Source organism: Plectropomus leopardus, chromosome 19, assembly GCF_026936395.1.
Source record: "Plectropomus leopardus strain MGB_pleo_1.0 chromosome 19, ASM2693639v1, whole genome shotgun sequence".
Taxonomy (NCBI): Eukaryota; Metazoa; Chordata; class Actinopteri; order Perciformes; family Serranidae; genus Plectropomus; species Plectropomus leopardus.
In genome coordinates this window covers 10,002,587-10,024,438 of record NC_142194.1, presented here as the reverse complement: position 1 = coordinate 10,024,438, position 21,852 = coordinate 10,002,587, and the positions used below count along the sequence as shown (strand labels likewise).

Below are 21,852 nucleotides of genomic sequence, written 5' to 3'. Positions count from 1 at the left end.
GTCGACTGAGATTGCTTCAAGTTGAGCAGTTTTTGTTATTTTTTGCAGCTGCGTATATGATGCAGTGGCACAGTGGAGGAAGAGACTCTGCACCATGGGCACCGAGATAACATTATCTTCTGTCTTCTGCTTAGAAGTGGTGAATTTACAGCTCACAGCAGCTTAATATGACCCAGTCTCTGGCTTTTGCTCAATATCTTTTGTCTGTTGTAAAAATGTTGTTGCGCACATCCAATGTGCCATTTGCGCCGTTAGCATGTTTACGTGAATGTCGCTGTCACACTGAACATCCTGCTGGACCCCTTCAGATTTTAAAACTTCATATGGAATAAAAACTGTTGATTAATAATATTGAACAACCAAGAACAGAAAAAAAATCTAGGGAAAACTGTATGTATTTATTTATTATTTAATTATAATATAATTAACATAATCACATATTTAAAATTATGTTGCAGAATAATTTAACAATTTTAAGCACAATTTTTGCTTATCTTATATGCTTTAAAAAAAACCTTTATTTTTCTTCTTTTTACTTTTTACTAATATCTCGCTAATTTTTTGGCCATTTCTTCTTTCTCTGCTCATTGCCGCCTTCTTGTGTCTTTGAATGAAATCGAACCAATTTTCTCAGATATCAAAGGGTTAAACATGTCATTTTGTGAGGGGTTGTGACATTAAATATTTATCCATTTTACAGACATCTCTTTAACAATGTAAGTCAATGGGGAAAAAACTTTGTGGGCCACAGGGCATCAGGGGAAAGACTTGGTAGTTGTAATTTCAAGTGTATGATGAACATTAGAGCCTCACACAGCTGTTAACATGGTTTGACATTTTAAGTCTTGTTTATTTCTCTTTGATGGGTATCAGGTGTCACGTTCTGTCTACTGGCACATTTTCCATCACAGATGAAGAAATTCTTTCACACAATCAAACTTTAAGTAACCTTGTATATTCAAAGCAATAAAAGGAGTCATGTTAGTATTCCTTAACCTTTTTCTTTCTTTATCTTTTGTCTTTGTTTTGTTTTTTTGTTGTTGTCAGGTAGGCAGCAAAAGGAGTACTTTCTGATCCTCTCTCTGTACTACCATTCTTCTCTGCAGCTTTTGAGCGTGTCACATACCTCCGCCGCCCACACCAAAATCAGAATTGATAGGCCCGTTTATGACTAGTGAGGAAGAGACTTCTTTTTTTTTTTCCTTCGCTGAACCCTTCTTTTCTTCGCCTGCTTTATTTGATTTCCTACCATCCTTTCTCTCTGCTTGAAAAAACATAAAATAAAAAAAATGTGTTGTCATGGTTACACCACAGGGGTTTATCCCAGCGATAAAAGTGGAGAGATGAGCCATGAGAGGACAGGCTGGCCTTTGAATTCTTCTGGTTCACTCCAGACACCGCTGGTCACTGTGATGGACCTGTGGAGTCAGCTGCATGACAGCGAAGGCTATCACGCCGTGCTACTTTGCACTGATCATCTTAGAGCCGCAGACCCCAGAGCAGCACACCTGAACCTTTCCATTTTCCGTCATGCCCCCACATCTCTATTTCTCACATTAGCCCTTAACAGCTGGTGTGGCATGTGTTCCTGTTCCGCATTTAGATCTTAATCGTTGCACAGTGAAACATCTGAATCCCTTTTCGGGGAGAGATTTTCTGTCTGTATCCTCCACTCTGAAACCTGGTCAAGCCGGGAATATGGCAGCTAGACCCTTCACCTGTATTTAATATGCCATCAGGATTTACCAACTGACCCCGCAGCCTCTAGCAGCAATTACATTTGTTTGTAAGATTCATTCATGAGCAGCACATCACAGCAAAAAATCAATAGTAACACTGGCGTACGTACGCTTGTGTTGTTGGCAGTCTTGATTGAACGCTGGGAATAAGCTGAAGGGGCTTATGCTACTGTAAGCAGAATTGGAGCCTTATGGCAAGTCCCGCACTGAGGCTTACAGCTTGTAGAGTTTGCTCTGAAGGCTCCTTCTCTTGGGGATTCATTCACAGCTGAAGAGAGAAAGAATGAACGAGCGTGGGATACCCTCCAGCTGATCTAGTCTGCGTGGGGAAGGAGGTGCTGCAGCAGACGCCAATGACTTCTAAAGACTGCTGCCTGCTTTGAAGCCCTTGCTCCTTTTATTAATAAAATGACTGCCCAAAGTGAAGGGGATTGCAGCAGCCAGTGCCCATCCCCTCACACCAGTTAGACTCCTGGATCTGGGAAATTAAGAGTTTGAATGAAGAAAGATGGTTTTGACATCCTCAAACGAGCCTTTGAATAATGGTTCTTCTGCCAGGGAGCTATACGTCAAATCTTCCCCAGTTTGACCACTAACCTACCTTTATCAGTACCAGAGGTTTTTTGTTCTGCAGATCAGAGAATAAGACGTTACAGAAGTGTGACAGAACCCGCCTCTTTACACACTCAATACACACTTGTCTCTTTGGTGCTTTCTAATCAGGCTCTGTCTAAATTTGTTCTCCATCTTTTAATGCTGAAGAACTGAGGCTTACATGCCCTCACAGATGAAAGAGTCTTGCCCTGTGTGCTTTAGAAAAACATTTCCATATTAATATAACATGAGTCAGGCTGGTTTCTGTGAAGCATTACTGAGAGGGAAGTGAAGCAGTCATCAGCTCCACGCAGCATAACAAAGAAAAAGTGAAGGGAAGATAAATAATAGATGTTTGCATTAGTGATTATAAGGTGATTTTTTTACATAGTTATGGGCAATATATTGATATTATATCAATATCGCAATATGAGACTTGATATCCTCTTAGATTTTGAATATAGTAACATCCATTCCCATAGAAATTAACAGTAACAATTTAAGTCTCAAAAATAAATATTTGCAGTGAGTGTGTCACACCAACAAAATGATGTTCTTAATCACCCAGCCAAATTTGAAATATTAATAACATTGGCAAGTACATAAAAGTAGGTTTCAAATTGTGAAAAATGAGTATTATTCTCTCCTCTGAGATGCTGGGGCTTGTCTTCGAAGGAGCTGAAAGTACGTCACGGTTACTAGAACCGCTAGAGTTCGTAGCATTGTATTATGTATTGTTATCATCACGTTCACCCTGTGTGTGAGCTGTGAATTCAGTCCTCTTTGCTTTTTCAGTCTAAAATATACATGAATAAACAAGTCTGCTTAATGCCACAATCCTATAAACAAAAGTAGAATAGCCCTCATTTACTACCTTCCAGTCGTTTTGGCCCAAATGCAGCTACCTCGTCTGTTGGCATTTGCTGCTCACTGCTGTCGGTGTGCGCTTTGTGCTGATGTTAGCTGCTGCTAGTAGCTGAACAAGAGTCTGTCGCGAGATTATGTTAAGCATGGCTGCAGTCCGTCATCGATTTTCAGCAAGTCTTTTCGAACATTTTCTAACAATTTTAAAAAAACGAAATCACTTTTTTGCTTTAACAGGACATTAAGCTTTGTCTTAAGATATTTTAGTGTTACATACTGTAAAACCAAGCTAACAGTGACCACTACGACATCAGCAGAACAACAAGAACAGAACTGAAGAGGGGGTCAGGTGAGGGAAGAGTGTGTGCGTGTGCGTGTGCGTGTGTGTGTGTGTGTGTGTGTGTGTGTGTGTGCGCGTGTTCAGCATTGTTTCTGCTCCGCTGTGTTTTGGCGGGTCAGGCCTAATTACAGCTCAAGGAGAGGTTCTCCAGTGAAACAGAATGCCTTGTGATGATTAACTACCATGAAGCAGCTGAGTTATATCTGTCGCATGAGGGCTGCATTAACAGAGTCCTCACTTCACTGAGATAGTCCCTGTCTAGATTAAACACCCAACCAGGGGTTTGTTCAGGTCATTAGCCACGGAATGATACTTGTGGAAAAGGTGCTGGCATTATTTTAACCAATTCTCACTGCTGCTCAAAATAAACGTCCACTTTGCTCAAAGTCATTCTGTTTTTCAGATGGCAGGAAAACAAGTAAACTTTCCACTTCTTTAAAGTGTGTATCAAGGCTGCCTTGTGCATCTGTCATTTTTAAAGACAGTCAAAGTTTGAAATAAATCAATTTTAAAATTTGTCTTTAAAGAGATATCAAATTAAAAAACTTTACTTAGTCTTATTTGTGTCTTCACTCTGAAATATCAGTTTCCAATAAGACTTTGTTTTTGTTATCTCTAGTTAAATATGTATGTGTATAATACAGACAGTCACCTGTAAGGCATCTCAATGCTTATCAGACGTTAGACTTTTTAATCTGGATGTGCTCTCATGCATCCTCTGACAAAGCAGTTTTAATTACTTTCTCTTATCTTTGCTACATTTTCTTCAGCTAGTTGAGGTAAAACTATGTGCGCGTATTTCAGTAATAATATGTATTTTTTTTCTTCAAAGTATTTATGCAAATCTTATAACTTATTGTTTAGATTTATTTTTAATTAGCAATACATATTTGTTAGTCCAGGGCATACACTTACAGCACCATCTCTCTTCCATCTGCGTCTTTCTTTTGCTCTAGTATGAGTCTCTTGGTAGCTGATAATCATGATTCTCTGTATTAAGTCTGTTCTTGAATCATTTATTCCTGTGAATTTCTCACACAACCTAGCTGTCAGGCTTAAAGGGACAGTTCACTCCAAAATCAAAAACAAATATTTTTCCTCTTTACTGCTAGTGCCATGTATTGGTGTAGATTGTTTTGATGTGAATTGTAGAGTGGTGTAGAAATGTCTGCCTTCTCATATTATGAAACTTGATGCATGATTCGTTTGGTGGGTATAGTTTGGTAGAGAGAGAGAAATAGTTCCCATATGAAATCGCTCACACGAAGGTCTGTGGATTACTTTGAGTCATGATTTCTGGAAAGAGACACTGCTGTTCAGTTTTTCAGATGAATTTTTTGGCTCTCTGAGCACCACAACCCGAGTGCCATCTAGTTCCATTATGTTAAAGAGAAGGCAGACATTTGGGCCAATATCTCCAACACTCTGCAACTTAGCACCAAAACAATCTAGATTAATAAATAGCACAACAGGTAAGAGGAAAATATGTATGTTTTGATTTGGGCGGTGAACTGTCCCTTTAAACAGTATGTACTTGATCCAGTCCAGTTAAGCACTCAAGCAGGGCCCCTCTGAAATCTATCGATACATCCCCAGTTTTCTCTCCCAGTTCTGTTCTGCATGTCTCGGCCTTTGTCCAAACACCCTCACTGACAGCGGCGACCTCTCTCCACCCAGCCTACCAGCCATTTGCCTTCCCTTATCTGCTCTCCACAGCACATGCACGGCGTGCTAACCAGCGCCAGGATATCACACTGTAAAGTAAAGACAGCGCTTTAGGGACCTCACAGGCATTATAATCAGTGGAGACAAAGAGGTGGGGAGTGGAGGCCAACAGGTTAATGAGATCAGGCACTGAGCGAAAGCGCCTACCTTTTCAAACCTGGGAGGCCAGCCCGGCTTCAGCATTCAGATCCAATCAACTTAGCTAGTCACTATCTATCAAAATCACAGGCGCAGAGTCAATCTATCCTCAGCCCTCAATTTGAACTTGATTGTGAAGTGAACATGCTTCTTTCTCTTCTCCAGGGAAGCTTCGTGGCCAGCATGACTGCCACACTGAGACAGATGGACGACTATCATTATGCTCATCTGATCAGCACCTTTGGCAAGATAAGGAGCGATGTGGTGGTGAGTACCCTTTACCAGTGTGTCCATGTCGACTAGATGAGACACTTGGGACTACATTGTCATGTAATAACTTACAGGCCATTAGCTCAGTATCATTTTTGCTCTGTCTTTCCTAGACATCAAACGTTAGATTAGATCTGTTAGGAAAATGTTTTTCCTCCACAATAAAGTATGAAATTGAATTTCTGTTAGTGCTCGCTTTCAGGCTGCTTCATGCACAGCATGCTCTTGATGATAGTAACTCCTAAGGGAAGCAGATCACTCATTGCAGCCAACAAGTTGTGGAGGAGGGATAAATCTCATTGATGTTATGGATTTCAGCTTTGAATAATTCCTCCCTTAAAGCGGTATTTCTCAAGTATGTGCTACCAGATTAGCGTTATGTTACTGTACTTTGACAAGTGGGGAAATCCCACTGTTTGCTTTTATCCCAGCAAACAACTTTTGAGCTTCATAGCAAGGTCAAGAATCTGGTTTATATAACAGGTGAAGCTTTATAATCCAAGTAGCAAGAGATTACAGCTACGGTTGCTGCACATACTACTTTTATTTTGTATTAAAGCTCAGGTAGGCAGTTTTTTTGTGACACTGGGCAAAAATACCATAATAAATTTTAAGCATATTTTAATTTATGTGAACTGAGAAGAACTCGACTTCTTCGCCTCCTCTTGGCTCTGTTTTCAGGTTTTTTGATAATCTAGCCCATGCAGAGATTTAGGCCAATAACGGGTCATTTCAGTGAAAGGGCTTTCCTATTTATGGTTTTATAATAGCAGATGTGGGTGCACATCCCTTCAGTGAAAGCCATATTCATTGGCAGAAAATCCTGCAGAAAAAAATGCTATTCCAATATTGATAACAACAGCACTGGAAAGCAACCCAAAAAGAGAAGACAGACTTATCAAAAAGAGAGGCTGAAAGAGAATCTGACACAGTCAAATAAACATGACATGAAACATGTCTTGATATTGGTAAAGCGTTGAGAAATGGAGGCAAAATGTTTCTAAAAATTAAATTTCTAAAAACATTCTGCTAAGCTGTGCCAAAGGCTCACATCTGTTGCTTCAAGTTCATGTTTATTTAGCTAACAGTAGCTGGTGTCAGTAATAACACTGGCCGTTATAGCTCACCTCATTTGGAGGAGAGCTGGTTCCAAAAAGGACCTCCAGTTTGCAGTTGCAGCCACCCAAATCCAGACAGCACAAACTTTAGTTCCATGGAACCGGACAGCCCCGACTCCTCACTGGATCAGCAAACTTTCTGTTGCTGCCATTACATGGGTACGACCCGGTGCAGCTGCTGGCAACCAGCCTGCTCTGACACCAGCGCTGGGGGATTTGCACAAGCCAAATTCAGGCAGCTATTGCCATTAGGGGTGTAATGATACACGTATTTATAACGAACCGTCACGGAGTACTTTCTTTTCGGTCCAGAGGTGGGCCGCGGTCCGTAAATATTCATAATAAATCATTTATAATATTAGAATGGCTAATGCACAGAATTGTTTTCATTCTGGAACTTAAGAATCTGAAAAGGGAGAAAGGCAAGTGGACAAGACAAAACAGTGTGTCGACATTGTTCAGTGGCATTTAGCTGTTCATCTGGCAACATGACAAACTTGCACGCGCATTTGAAAAGGCACCACCCGAGTGTGACTGTCACCACTGAAAGGAAAAAAACGAGTTGTTCAAACACTGCTCCCAAGAAGTATTTTATTTATTGGAGAGCTCAGTGGTTCTGAGTATTTCAGTAGTATTCTACTGTATTTTTATATATTTTTAATTTTGTATGTTTAATTTAGTTTTAAAACACTCGCTGAGTCACTGACAGCTGACCACTGTGTAACTGTCATGTATATCTAGATAAAATAATGTTCTTGATTAACAACGAGCAGTTTTTTTGCATTTTCCTCCTTAGCTGAGCATGACCTCAAAACCGAGGTACCTATCAAACCTTGATTTTTGTGTACCGTTACACTCCTAATAGCCATCAACTGAAGGTTTGTCTCCAAAGCTGGAGAGGCCTTGGGCTACCTTGTGAGCCAATTCTTGTCTGGTGTGGTCTGATAAATTGATAAATGGCAAGTTGTAGGCTGAGCGAAGGAGCTGTAGGCAACTCTACCAGGAATAAAATAAACCAATGTATGGGAAGCACGTGAATATGCCTCTGGTGGTCTGGGTGGGGCTGCAGGTGGAGGGTGTATTTTCAGATTCTGGTTAACTGAATGGATGCCCCTGTGAGAATTTTTAGGCTTAGTAAGAATCCCACTTATTTGTGTTTATTGTTTTAATGGGCTTGTATATGCTAGCACTGTGATCAGTCTGAACATCAGTATTTATTCATCTACACTTTTTATCAAGGCATTAGTGATATTTTTCCAGCTGACTGTAAAAAGAAATCAACATGAATAGAACTCTAGTGACCTTCATGATTGTTACACAGGGGCTTGTTTGAGGCTGCCTGTCTAGTTCCCACAGCAGGATAAACAATCACTGTGATGAAGCAGGATCTTCCCACAGATATATTGTTCCTGAAGCTGGCGTGGGCCATATCCACATTTCAGAGCTGGCTGCAGCCCAGAGGACTTTGTTGTTTTGCAGTTGTTCTCTAAACACGCCACCGCAAAGCACAGGGATTCATCCAGGAGTGAAACCAGTGCCAGAAATAGATTTACATGCATATTTATGGTTTTGGTATTTAGCTGAAACTCATATTAAGAGAAAGCTATTGTAGGTGTGATGAAAAGAAAAAAGTTGATGACTTTAAGGAGGGAGAATTGTAAGTCATGTTAAGCTGAGCTTCTATTAGTAGTACAACTGAACCTAGTTATCAAGTTGTCATGTTTTGCTTTAATAGCTTATAATTATGTATTCAGTCAGTTAACTAAATATCTTAAGAATGGTTTTCCTGCTAGAAGTGAGACAGCTGTATTCTCATTGTTCTACAACATGTGAGGATTAAAAACACGCTGCATTATTGGTCTCAAGAGCCACTTGCAAAAGGAAAATATGAGTGTCACCTTGACCTTAAAAAAACTAATCTTAAAGCTGTTTCTGCCTGAAAGCCACAAACTCCCAACAGTTCATTTCAGATTGCTCTTATCTCAGAGGTGGGAAGAATAACAGTTTTCATTTTGAAAACTTTCTCTTTCTTGCAGGATTTCCTAATGGAAACATTTATCATGTTTAAAGATCTCATTGGGAAAAACGTCTACCCCTCAGACTGGGTCATAATGAACATGATGCAAAATAAGTAAGTACTGGACACACTCACGCACGCACATAAACACGCACATAAAGCATGCTCCTCTAAACTCCCTACACTGTTGTTGCTAAGGAACAGCAGTCAGGAGTGGGTAAGGATATTTTCTAATGTTTTTCTCTCCATGCAAATATCAGCACAAGGCCTCAGCAGTGGAGCAATCAGATGAGCAGTCAGCGCAGCCGCAAACAATCACATGAATTATAGATGCTCGGGTGTATACTGCCTGCTAATCTCCAAACTTAGTCTCAGCATCTCTTTACTTTGTTGCTTGTTGTGCTGCCATGGCCTTCTGTTTTATTAATGTGAACCTTGCCTGATTCCATTTTTGCTGGAAATATAAAAAGAGATGAAATGTGCTTTGCAGTTTAGGAGTTTAGTCAAGAGCTGTGCTTTTATGCACTTGTCAGATGAAGTTAGATCCAAAAAAGGTATTTAAAGGTGCTTTTGTGGGTTTTTTTCCTTACTTCCATTTGTATCTTTTCAAAAGAGACATGTAACAGAATGAGTTGTAGTGCTCTATTATGCAATGGCACAGCAACAGCTTTCGGTTGATAGCCTCATGTAAGTTTTTCGATAAAAAAAAGAAAGGAACCATCCGTGCATTATTGAAGCTGCTGGTGTGTTTTGAACCAAGGTCAAAGGTTCATGGTCAGTGTGAAATTTACATATTTACATATTTGTTAAATGAGTTCAGTGATTTACCACTGCCTTGTTCAAATATGGCACTCACAATATCCAGAATGCAACTGAACCACCACCCTGTGAACAATTTGGGTGTGTTGAAGCGTTTAGCAGATGGACGATGATATTGGGGATCAAAAATAGTCAGAGTGATCACTAGTAACTGATGCCTTTTCGAATGTCAACCAGATGTTTTGCTCATATTCATATTAATGTATTACATTTTTATTATAAGGAGTAGTATTAAATTAATATTGAATTCAATTTGCCCCGATATACTTTCACATCAGCGTCACCTGCATACAAGCTTCAGCAATGCGCATAAACACACTCCGACCAACTGACGCTGTCTCCATTTATAATGGAGCAGAGAAGGTTAAGCCCCTTTTACACTGCTTGTTCAAGGCGGGAATGTTGCACCCTTATTACCACTTGCTTTTCTGTAGAAAAGGTACGAATGAAGGGGCAGAGCTGCCTATCCTTGAAGCCAGCAGCGCAGGCAGTAACAGTGCCAAAGCAATGTCTGTGAAGAAGGGATAGTTAGCAGGACGGGACAGGTGTAAGCTTTTGTCGATGTGTTATGTGTGTGAGCCACTGCTGGGAGTTTTCAAAAGCTGCATTTAGTAGTTGCCTAAAAGAAGAAGAAGAGAAACCAAAAATGTCCGTAAATTAATTGTGCATTGTGTATCACAACAGTCTAAAAAATATCATAGTATTTCTTTTGAAGCTGTATTACCCAGCCCTAGCTCGATCAGACGCTGACTCAAGTGACATCACTTTAGGCAGCATAGGTTTTCATACAGCTCCCTCTGGAGCCATAAAAGGCTTTATACAACTTTTCCACATTTGCAGAAGTTCTCCTAAAAATCTATAAACAGACTTCGATGTGTAAAATCGGGGGAGTTGAGATTGAACACCTAATTTGAAATAACAAGGCTTTTCACATTTCATCACAGTACCTGTAGGTGTATATTTTGGAGGGCTGCCTCAAAGTGGCCATTTACGGCAGGTGTAGAGCTCACAGAGGGAGCCGCTGGTAGACTGTGAGCTGTTTGACTCCCTGCCCACTCCTTCCAAAACCATTCCAACATCATCACCAGCGAGGATATTTGACTAGAGATTTTCATTGCTACTCAATTTTGATTCTATTGCTTTCATCAGTCCATTTGATTGCTACAAGCCAGATTCCTTTTGGATTTAACACCGTCGCCCCTAAAAACACCATCAACCACCTGGGTCACAATGCAAAGACACTGGTGATGACACTCCCCTGCGCCCTGCAGGTGTGCAAAACACATCTGTTCTGCTGTCGTCTGAGCTGCAGCATGGGGAGTAAAAACATGCTGTCCTGACCCTTAGAAGCCACAAACACGCACACACAAACACGCATGCACACACACACACACACACACACACACACAAACACACACATCAACAACACATGGTCTGACATTCATGCACTGGACTAACTAGCTTGTTCAAACACTCCACAGCCACTGTAATGCTGTATTTTTTAAAGCAGCTTCGGGGATGTGATGAGCATCTCTGAGCGCCCAGCAGTTCATCCTAAGATCATGCTTGTGGTGAATGAAATGTTTTATTTTTGACTCGTAGTCAAGAGGCAAATGTGTCATTTCTAATGCCCAGAAAGATCTTTCCTGATCGAGCCTTTTGACTTTTGTCTGCTTGCACTTGTTTATGACAGTCAGTCGATTAAATCTGCATTCCAGTCATTGCTTTCAGCCACTTGCTGGAGTTAAATCATTGTAAAACTCAATGAAAAATAAGCCTGTCAAACTCTGACTCATCACACAGTCTTAATACTTGAGCCCATTTGAATGCAGCAGGTTTTGACTTTGCGACCAATTAGCCAAACTCTTCTATTTTTTGTCATCTGTCAGAGTGTGTGTTTGATGGGGTTGTTTCCTGCTCCACACACTGAGAACCCAAGGTGACACGTTCATTCATCCCATGAGATGGCTATAAATGTTTTGCATTAAGGGCGTAAAATCTGTGGGTGTGCATCATGCTCTTTGATGCCAGAGCAGCAAAAACTGATTGAGCTTGAATGTCTCAGCGGCTGTAGTATGAGGACCTCCCCTCATATTTTTAATGCTGTGTTTGTGTCTGGTTTTGGTCATTATAAACTTATAAAACTGGTCTGGCTGATATGGTCGTTATTGGATGTTTCTTCTTTACATTTTCAATAGACATGGAGCAAAGTTAGAACTCAAAAAAAGTAAAATATTTACTCTTTTTTTGTTTTGGTCCCAACAAGTCCTGAGAAAAATATTTGGGGTTGCACCAACAGACAGGTCTTCAGCTTAGTCATTCGTATCTTGGCGTTCTTATTTCGGCCTTATGGTTACACCCGTTGTATCATCAAAGCATAACGTTTCTTTAAGACTGGGTCTCAGTGAGATCTTAGGTCTCGTCAGCAGCAGGCATGAAGGTAAAATCTTGGCAATTTTTGAATATCAGCGACATGATACACAACATGAGAGCCACTAACTTTGAAAAACAACCCACATTAGCCTTCCTGCTAAGGTCTTCTTTATATCTAACCCACAAACATGAGCACGTCTTGTCCTTCGCCTCAGCTTTTTGAATGAACACCAAACCAACAGTCATCAGTGAAAAGTGCACTGCCCTGATGTCAGTTATCAAGCTAGATAACTAACTAATAAGCTTGTTAGCTGCAGCATACAGCAACTTAAACACATGTAAATGTCACTTTCATCTATTGGGACACTGGTGATGTCCATAGTGTCCATTAGTGCTGTGCAGGTAGTTGTAGAGTGGGTTTATCAGAGCTTGTTGGCTGGAAACAGATTCCTGCTGCTGCGGTAAAAAGAATTAATGAGAGCAGTGGGACTGAGCCATGCAATGGTTTTGCCGTAAATCCAGAACAATTAGCTAAAACATGCTGAAAAGCGTCATGGCTCAGGGTAAACATAGTATTCTGATCCATTGTAAATCTTGATTACTTGACTTTTAATATAACTGGTTGTGTCTGTTTTTTTTTCAAGTGCTTTAAAACATAAAACAAAACACAGTTACATATATTTTAGAACTTTATAAAATACATTTGAAATCCTCACAAAGCATATTTGAATATCCCTTAGTCCTTCCTCACAGTGTCCTGTTTCTGGGCAATCTAAACATGCCACATTCAGCACACAGATAGCCACCCACAGCACCAGCAGACCGTTCTTTCATGTCCACACATTATGATCGCACCACTAATGAGATGGGCATCAGCAGTAGCAGAAGTCGTTTCCTCCCACTCCTTCTTCTCCACCCATCGCCTCGTACTTCCGCTAGGTTGTAAACTGATTTATGGGCTCTAATTGCCCCGGGGACAGCAGCATCAGGCTGGTTAGCCATTGACTTCCATTTCCCACAAAGCCAACTGTCCATAGCTTAACAGTGACAGCTAAATGGCAGCAGAGATGGACCCTCACTTGTTCTCTGAAGTGACAGAGAACAAGTTTGGTCACTGAGGTCACAAAATTGCTCAATATTCTCTCCATACAGATGTGTGAAGCTGATGAGTGTCAGGCTTTTAAGGATCCTGACCTCAAGGTCTCACTTGTTGTTCTTGCTTTGTCTGGTATTAAGCAAGAGAGATTATTTTTTTGGAATCTAAAAAATTTAGACTTCTTTGTTGCTGATTCATAGTGAAATTTAATAAGAGGTTTTGACTTGAATCCTCCATGTAGAAATTACTGTATCAGACAATTAAAGCTCCTCCTTAAACATGGCAATATTGCAAAAGCTTCAGGAAAGCAGATATGACGCTCAATATGAATTTATTCTTGCCATTTTTAGAGGCACAAGTGCCCTGTAGATAAACCTTTATTTTTGTTAAAGAGCACTTACTGAATTAGCACAAGCTGGCATTTGCTTAAGCACTATAGTTAATGTCGTGTTTTTTTCTCCCAGGGATGAAAAACCTTGCATCACATTTTTTGCCACTCAACAGCTGCTGGCTGCTTTGTAAAGTCAGCTTAATGTGCTCCCTTACAGAGTTGCCTAGTAAACTTTTCAAGAGCTCTGCGCTCTTCAACCTCGTACCCCAAGATGTGCTGAATCACTGCATACTAAGCGCTGTCATCATCATCATCAATCCGAACAATGTTCATTGGCAATGTTCTCTTTTTTCTTCCACTCATAAGGCAAAGCATTTGAACAGCTGTTAATGTTGCAGGCACCAAAAGACTTAATTAACAGACTGAGTAAAAGTGATGTTGATGATGAACCGTAATTAGTTATTTAACTAATTGATAATGTGTTGAATCTTCAATTCCCCCGGTATAAAAACTTGACACTTAAAATGTTCATATTACTGAAGTAACAAAAGGACAGTCAATATATCAAGCAAATGTTTTATAATTATTGCAGAATAGATATAGTTATTGATATAGAACAGTATAGATAATAGTTATACTGTTTTGTGTTCTCCAAACAAAACACAGAGATAAACCAAACAGCGATTTGTATTATTTTTGTCTTTGATCAACATGAAAAAGATGTCTTTTTCGTGCCTTACAGGCTTATTGGGACATGTGATCAACTCTTAATGTATTAGATTTGAGTTAACATCAGATGACCTTCTCAGAATCAGCTCATTTTCCCAAAGGACGCCAAAAGTTTCTTGCAGAGCTGTTAATTATGTGTAAGAATGGTAGATTGGGAGATGAATGGGGAGTTCTCAGAGAGCCCAGCGTGGCAGATGAAAAGATGAAAGCCCAGGCGAGCTGAAGAAGCAGCTCTTTAACTCGATAACCCATGCCATCAGTCCCTCACAGACTCATTAGGAGAGGGTTTCTGAAGCTGGATGGCTGCTGTTTGGAGTTCTCTCCATGACTAATCCAGGACCTGGAGGGCAGCTCTGGAAGGCAGTAAAGAAGGAGGACTCACAGAGAGTGAAAAGACTGCCAATGATGTTGTGATCCTGTTTGCCCCCGTACAACCCACCACCCACCAAGATAAAAAACACACTGCCTGTGGGCTTATGGGTATCTGACTTGACATACTCTCCTCCTAAAGTGGAAACAGACAACTTTTCCCTCCTAGTGTTTCCAAGTGGTATTATTGTTGGCACAACTGTCGCAAAGACAACCACATCGCTTTCCGTTTTCCTCAGATTGTTTTCCACTGTTACTTTGGTTGTTCCACTGACCGCCATTTCTGCTTCTGGGAATAGTACATGCAAAGAACTTACATTGGTGACTGGTGATAGCTTCCGATAGCTTCCGAGGAAAACAAAAGTGATATTCTCTTTCCGTCTTGATTGTGCACTGGTTGTCGCACTTCCTCTTTGCCATAAGTTGAGCCTTTGTGTTCCCAGGAGATCGCACCCAGTGGCACACAGAGTTACAAAGTGAAAGCGAGGCTTATAGCAAACCAGTCTAAACACCAATGCTGTCATTATTCTACAGCCATTAGATTGTGCAATCAACATTTACTTAAGAATGATAAGTTAGCGCAAAAATAATGTGTCCATTTCCACTTTAAAAAGTGTCCTGTGGCAAAAGAATGGATATTTCCTGCACCTACTATATAACTGACTGTTTATGTGGGCGACTTATTGTTTGCCAGTTTGCGTAACTCCAACAAGTTAAAGAAATATCCAAATTTTAAATCAGTATTTCTTGTCAAGTTATACTTATCTTTGTTAAGTAAGTTATTTCAACTGTATATTGGCTGCTTTATATCAAACAGGGCTTTCACTTCGGGGTCTTGATAACCCCGTCTGCATTTGTTTTGCAGGTACTTGCTGGTGATTGATTAGGAACTTGACACTTTACATTAGCCTCAAGCGAGTTCAAGTTTCACAGCACTGTGCCTGGTTCAAAAACTGAAGACACAATCCCAAAACTAAAATCTCATTGTATATAACTGGCACAACCTTATGTCGTATGTACACTGCAGGTGTAGCCAGGAAAAAGATAAATTCAGCGGCACATTTGCTCCGTCCACTTTTGTTTCATCTTAAATGTAGCCAAAATGTGAGATAGGTTAATTTGCTAATTTGCAACAATGTTTATCTGTTTACTGCTCAAATGCAAAGAGCCATGACAGTGCAGCTGCACCACACTGGAGGATTACCTATGACCTGCAGCCTCTGCTATCATCATACATCATCATCCTGTTTAACCACCAACCTTGTCTATCAAGCTTTGAGCAGGAAATTAAGTTATTTGTCTAAAAATATTTGGCAAATAGTGAAGCTAATCAGCATAGTCAGAAAATGACTAAAAATACTAAATATCATAAAAATGCTAAAATGCACTGTCGTGGGGCTTTAAAATCCTGTCAAGCTCCATTAGGTAATTTCAACGAGGCATCATTGTCAACCTAAAAATTAAGCATTAAGCATTTTTTAGTTAGTAGTGTCATGTACACTGTCAGTTTATAGGTGCATCCAACCAAGGTAGGATTTGCAAGACCGGTATATTAGACCGCATTTGAACTCGGTATAAACATAAACTGTCAACAGAGTGTATATTTCTGACATTTTATTATGAATTTGCATTAAATGTTGCACAAACATGTTTGACAAAAAGCCTCCAAAATGATCTGCACACACTCACTTCATTGCACACTGCCAGTGCTTCTCAAGCCTCAGCTTTTTGTGAGCTGAAAAGAGCAGCTTGACCTTTACATGGCTTTCCTACTATGTTGCTTTGTTAATGCGGTGACAGTTGTCCACCCTCTCTCTCTTGTGAGTGATTTGAGTAGTAATTCTGCAACAATAAGATTAAGAAACAGCTTTACAGAGGAACCATGGGAGAGTCATGAAACATGCTGTAGTGCTGCATATTGCACTTCGTCACCAGCTGCTGCTTTATGTATGAGTATTTGTTTGCCAACATGCCAGTGTAGGTTAGAAGCCTTACGTTAATCTTCCTTCCCCATACATACTCGAAGAGCTTTGATGTGAATGCCAAAGACACCCCCTTCACAGACTATAAAGAGCATACTACTTGGAATATGTGTTCATGCCTGTCACTATGAGTGCATCTGCCTGACGATGAGCCTGAGCACAGGCAAATAATATTGTGTTGCCCATGAAGTGCAGCGCAAGTGGCTGTGATCGTATCCTGTCAGCTTGCCTTTAAATAGTGCCCCCTGAAGTGCGATAACATCCAATGTGATTTCTTCAACATGGTTTTATCAAAGTCATTATCAAGTAGCAGCCGAGTGACTCACTATGTAGGAAAACTATCCGTCAACTGGACCTACAACAATGGAGCCCTGAATGGAAGTATTCAGATCAGTAACTGCCACTGTACTTTTTGGCTTTCGTACAAAAGTGAATTGTACTGAAATCAAAGTACTAAATTTACACAGGGCTCCCACGGTCATGGAAACCCTGGGAAAGTCATGGAGTTTCACAATCACATTTTCCAGGCCTGAAAAAGTCACAGAACTAGTAAAAATCATTGAAAGTTTTGAAAAGGATCATGGAAGTGTGTTGAGTGTAAACTAAATTAATGTAACATAGCAGTGATTTATTGAAATAAATAAATAACAATTGCATCTTTTCTTTAAAAAAGAGAATCTTCTCTTTGTAAAAAAAAAATGTATGCACAGTAAATTGTTAGTCTGTAAAATAGATTAAATTCTTAATCCTTAAAGTAGCTAATGATGATAAATGAGAGATGACTGTACTGAAATACTTCAAATTTGTGCTGCACTTGAGTTTTCCACCTCTGATTTTAAGATGACCCCGACTTTAATTTCATTTTCACTGACATACAAGTGAAATAACATTTTTTGGTCTTTTGTATATAGAATAAGGCTGAGTTACTACACTGAGGCAGATGCTTCATTGGAGACCCAGTGAATATGCTGTAGCTCATTTCTGTCTTTCCTCTCTGAACAGAACTGACATGTTTGCTGAAACACTTGCTGAGCTCCTTTCACTTTGATAACCTAGTTGCTTCTGTCTGTAGATCAACAGTGTATCAAACCAAACGGCCCCATTTCATGAATGCATATCTGTTATGTATTTAATTTGGCATTCATATTAGCATTGATGCATAACAAAAAACTGCACCCACGGCATGAAAATAATCATTTCTAATTTGCTGGGTGTAACTGCTGTTTAGAAAATGAATCCAGGTAAACAGTTTCACTGCATGAAATATGGTTATATCTTTATCAAAACATTGTTAGAGAGTGAACATTTTCCACTAAATGTGTAAATACATCCAAATGCTTTTATTCTTCATACTCTCATTTCTGCAGGCAGGTCATTCGTATTCCAAAGAAATGGTGACAAAAGACAAAATGTTAAAGGTTTAGACTGTTAAAATCACTTTTAATTGCTTCATGATTCATCTGGTAACTTTGAAAATGCTTCATTATCTCACCCATTGCTCAACATGAACTTCGCCAACACTCTGACTCCAGTGCAGAAAGTGGGTGTTTTCCTGCTCGCTAGTATTTGGAGTTCCTGTGTGAATCAGCCCGTGTTGCCTCATTAGTAATCCGTTCACCTCTTCACAAACTTTTGGCCTGGATGAAAAGCAGCCTTTTGCTGTCATTGTTACATCTCTGATCCCTGTGTTTATAGGCTGGCGGAAGCTAGCACTCTTCAGCTCTGACGCTGGCACCGCACTGCCTGGTGCTGCCAAGTCAAAGGGATTGCGGCTTTTTTCATAGCATTCGCATGACAGATGGGGCCCTCACTGGCGTGTGGGGTCAGTCAGAATTCATGTCTTTTTTTTTTGCTGTCATTTTATGCAGAGGCACATACACTTTGTGTGTGTCCCAACTGACAAACACACATATCTAAAGTAATCTTTTACTTGGCCTTTATCATTATTTTAGAGTGCTACGCAACAACTCCGCAAAATACTTTTGAGTGCCCTCTGGTTCTCTCACTAACTTCCAAGAGATATCAAGTTAATCACTGACCATATGAACCTGATATTAAAATATTTGTATATCATCTTGCTTGCAAATAATGCTGTTATTTTTTCAGCCTAGACTCTGTTACTTCAAGTTGTTGTGATGAGAACAACAATTTTTTAATTGAGTTCAGTGTTGAGCAAGAGTGCTGCAGCCAGCAGCAGCAAAATGGGCTGCAGTGTAACCACTTGGGGCATGTTTGCTCTTTCGTCCACTAAAAGTGCTTGTTTTTGCCACTGACTGAGCTCATTGTTTCAAGTGTCTGACAACTAACAGAAAGGTTGTCTGTAATTGGGCTGTAACTCATAAGTTTTATTGTAATTCAATATTAAATTGATTATTTGGACGATGACACAATATTTGCTGATATCACAGTCTGCCACAATATGATTTCAATTTGATTTACTTCAGGGGACTGTGATTGATGTAAGATGATATCAGTAAATATCCTCACTGTCTTTTTCTTGGCTGCTTACCGTTATCTGCCTGGCCGAAGGCCATTTGCACTGTTGAATGTTGAGGAAGGACATGTGCTCGTACAGAAATGGTGACACAGACATGCAGTGGGAATTTCAAAATAAAGGCAAATCTTAAAGGTGAGATATGTATCGATGTTTTCACTTCGCATCGGTAAGATTAGATTATTGATTAATGAATTGACATATCGATCCAAATCTAAGTATTTTTACACCCCTATACAAAAAACACAAATTTCATTCAAAGTTGACAGTAACAAAATAAAACTCACAAAATTAGCTTTGGTTCATCTCTCTACTGTTTCAGCTCAGTAATCAGCTCCTCTGGTGTGGTTGAAACAACTCCTTAACTCACCCAGTTAGATTTGAAAATATACTGACTCTACACACACTAAAATTATTGTTAATTTACATGGAGTCTGGTGGGTTTGGCGATAGCAATTTTAGGGCTGTTTCTAGATAAACAATAAGCGTCTTACTCTTTAACAAAGAAAAGCTATCTCTGAAGGGGATACTTTCCATAATGTTGTTGAAAACATACAATAATAGTTTGAGCCTGTCAGTGGCAAAAAAATAACTTTTAGTGGATGTAAATAGACTATGCACAAATGCCCTGAGTGGTTACATCGCTACCTTTTTAACCGCTTCCGGCTGCTGCGGTCTCACTGAGCATTGTAGTCACTTAGACTCAAAAATACTGGAAAACGTAAATACATTGAAAAATACCAAAGATACCCTCAAAAGGATTTCTTCTTGACATTTTGTATCTGATTTTGTATCTGGTGCAAATATTGTATTTTGCACCATGATCCCAGCTAGATTTAAGAGCTCTTTATTGCTCAAAGTGGTTTTAGTGTTAAAGTGGAGTGAGGAAGTGAGCGCTATTTTTTGTGTCATTAGAGCTTCCTGCATCTTCCCCTCGGGTGTACGGCTCAGTATAAGTTTATACTGAGCCCAGTTTATCTAAAAAGCCGTGATAAACTTTATCAAGAGTTTGATTGAATTGGGTTGAAAATATGTTGACGGGTAAATCAATCTAATATTAAATCAGGGGTCTGAAATAAAGGTAATCTAATTTAATAAATGGGTCTGATAATGAAGGTTTTTTTGACCTTGGCTTATCTTTGAGCACAGACAGATACGCCAGCTATTACAGCAATAGTATGCAAATAGATTGTGATCATTATCGGGGATGCTCTCTGAACTCAATTAGCAAGTATGATCTGCTGATAACTTTTCATTAGCATATATGCTAGGTGTCTGCGGTGCACATCATCCGTCAGAGCTCAAGTCTGTGCACCACGGCTGTGAGAAGTTAGCTGATTAAAAAAAAATTAACAAGCAACAAGAGTATGAAAAACCTCTGTTGTCTGTGCTGAAATTTAAATGTACAGCACACCCATCAATCAGCAGTAATGGGGCGATTTTTCTGACACTGACAGTTTGATGGAGCATATTTATCATAATGATGCCGTATGTATACAGTATCAGAATGACTGTGATGTGTAGGAGCCTCTATGCTGCGCCTGCACTGCCTAATTAAAAAGTTAAAGGATCTCCAAGTTATGTTTTTGTCTCCTTAAGCAGAAAATGGGGAACCCTGTGATTTCTGAAGATGATTAGAGCTACCTTGATTTCCCTGCTGAACTTTAGATGAAAAAAAGAAAAAATAGAAAGCATTAAGAGGGCAGGCTGTTTTCAGGAATTACACATTTCCAGGGTGTCCGCGGAAATGCTTGATGTCTTAGCTGAAGGCATAAAGCAAACACTAAATCCGCTGGATAAGTCTTTGATTACATTTATAGCAGCAGCTTAAATTTCCCAGTCATTAGCATTTAGCTTGTAGTTGCAATGGAGTTATAAAGAACTGGTTTGTCTTTGTCTCTCCCTCTGCATCTGCATCTTATTTTCCCTCTGCAGCATAATGACCAGCCATCACAGATGTTGCAAAGTAGCCAAGCATCTTCCCCCTGGCATTTGGCTTTGTTAATAATGCAAGCTCTAAAGAGCAGCGGCACCACAGACTGTTTTACACGCAGTTATGCAAACAGCCCTGATTCACACTCATATCGCTGCGTCTGTGCAAAGAAGATTCCCTGAAATCAATATGGCAATTAATTAAAGACTCTACAGTAATTACATCTTTTTTATGAGTTATTCCTCTTGGACTAACTCAAATACAGACAAAGTAGAGCTTTTGTTAGTATATCACATTTATTTAAGGAGCACAATTTTTAAATTTCATACTTTTTAGCGCCACATTAAAAAGATATATTCCAAAGTTCAAGAAATTATCTGTGAGTGCCTTTAATCTTGTTTGAAATGGCCTTTTTGGAGTGTCTTAGTCTTAGTCAGAGCCCACTGTGAGGGAGAGTATTTTCTATTTTCATCCGCCTCATTAAGTTTTTCACTTTAATTAATGGCAGGATGTGCTCACAGAGGAACTGTCCTGTCTGTTCGTTAAAGCCCATTATATGTCTGAGCTCAGGCAGACTGCTGGCTTCAAATAGGCTTTTAGGTAATAGAGTTTACATTGTCATGTGAACTGCAGTATGAGAGAGAGGAACTCGTGTAACATGTATATGATAAAACATCTCAGTTACTGCAGATCAGTCATGTAGAGAGCATAGGAGATTTCATCCACTAGCATCGTCAACCAATTGTAGTGGAACCGTGAAAGAGTGCTGCTACTAGAAAGAGAGATCTGGCAGAAATGGTTGATTACAGCTGCATTTTGCCTGTTGAGTCATATTTAGCCAGAAGCTGTGAAGGGTATTGATCTCGCTCTTTTCCTCACTGTGTGACCCAGCAGTGGGAAATGTGTGCTACCTTGATAATG

The 21,852-nt window shown here is 39.8% G+C and overlaps 1 protein-coding gene across 3 annotated transcripts in view; it reads left to right on the top strand.

The window, feature by feature from the left end:
- dock1 (dedicator of cytokinesis 1) overlaps nt 1-21,852 on the top strand; it is a 243,654-nt gene that overhangs the window by 157,459 nt on the left and 64,343 nt on the right. For all 3 annotated transcript variants that reach the window (XM_042508037.2, XM_088070341.1, XM_088070340.1), the window contains exons 28-29: nt 5,566-5,667; nt 8,825-8,919. In XM_042508037.2, coding sequence (XP_042363971.1) covers nt 5,566-5,667; nt 8,825-8,919 — 197 coding nt within the window. The remainder of the gene's footprint in view (nt 1-5,565; nt 5,668-8,824; nt 8,920-21,852) is intronic.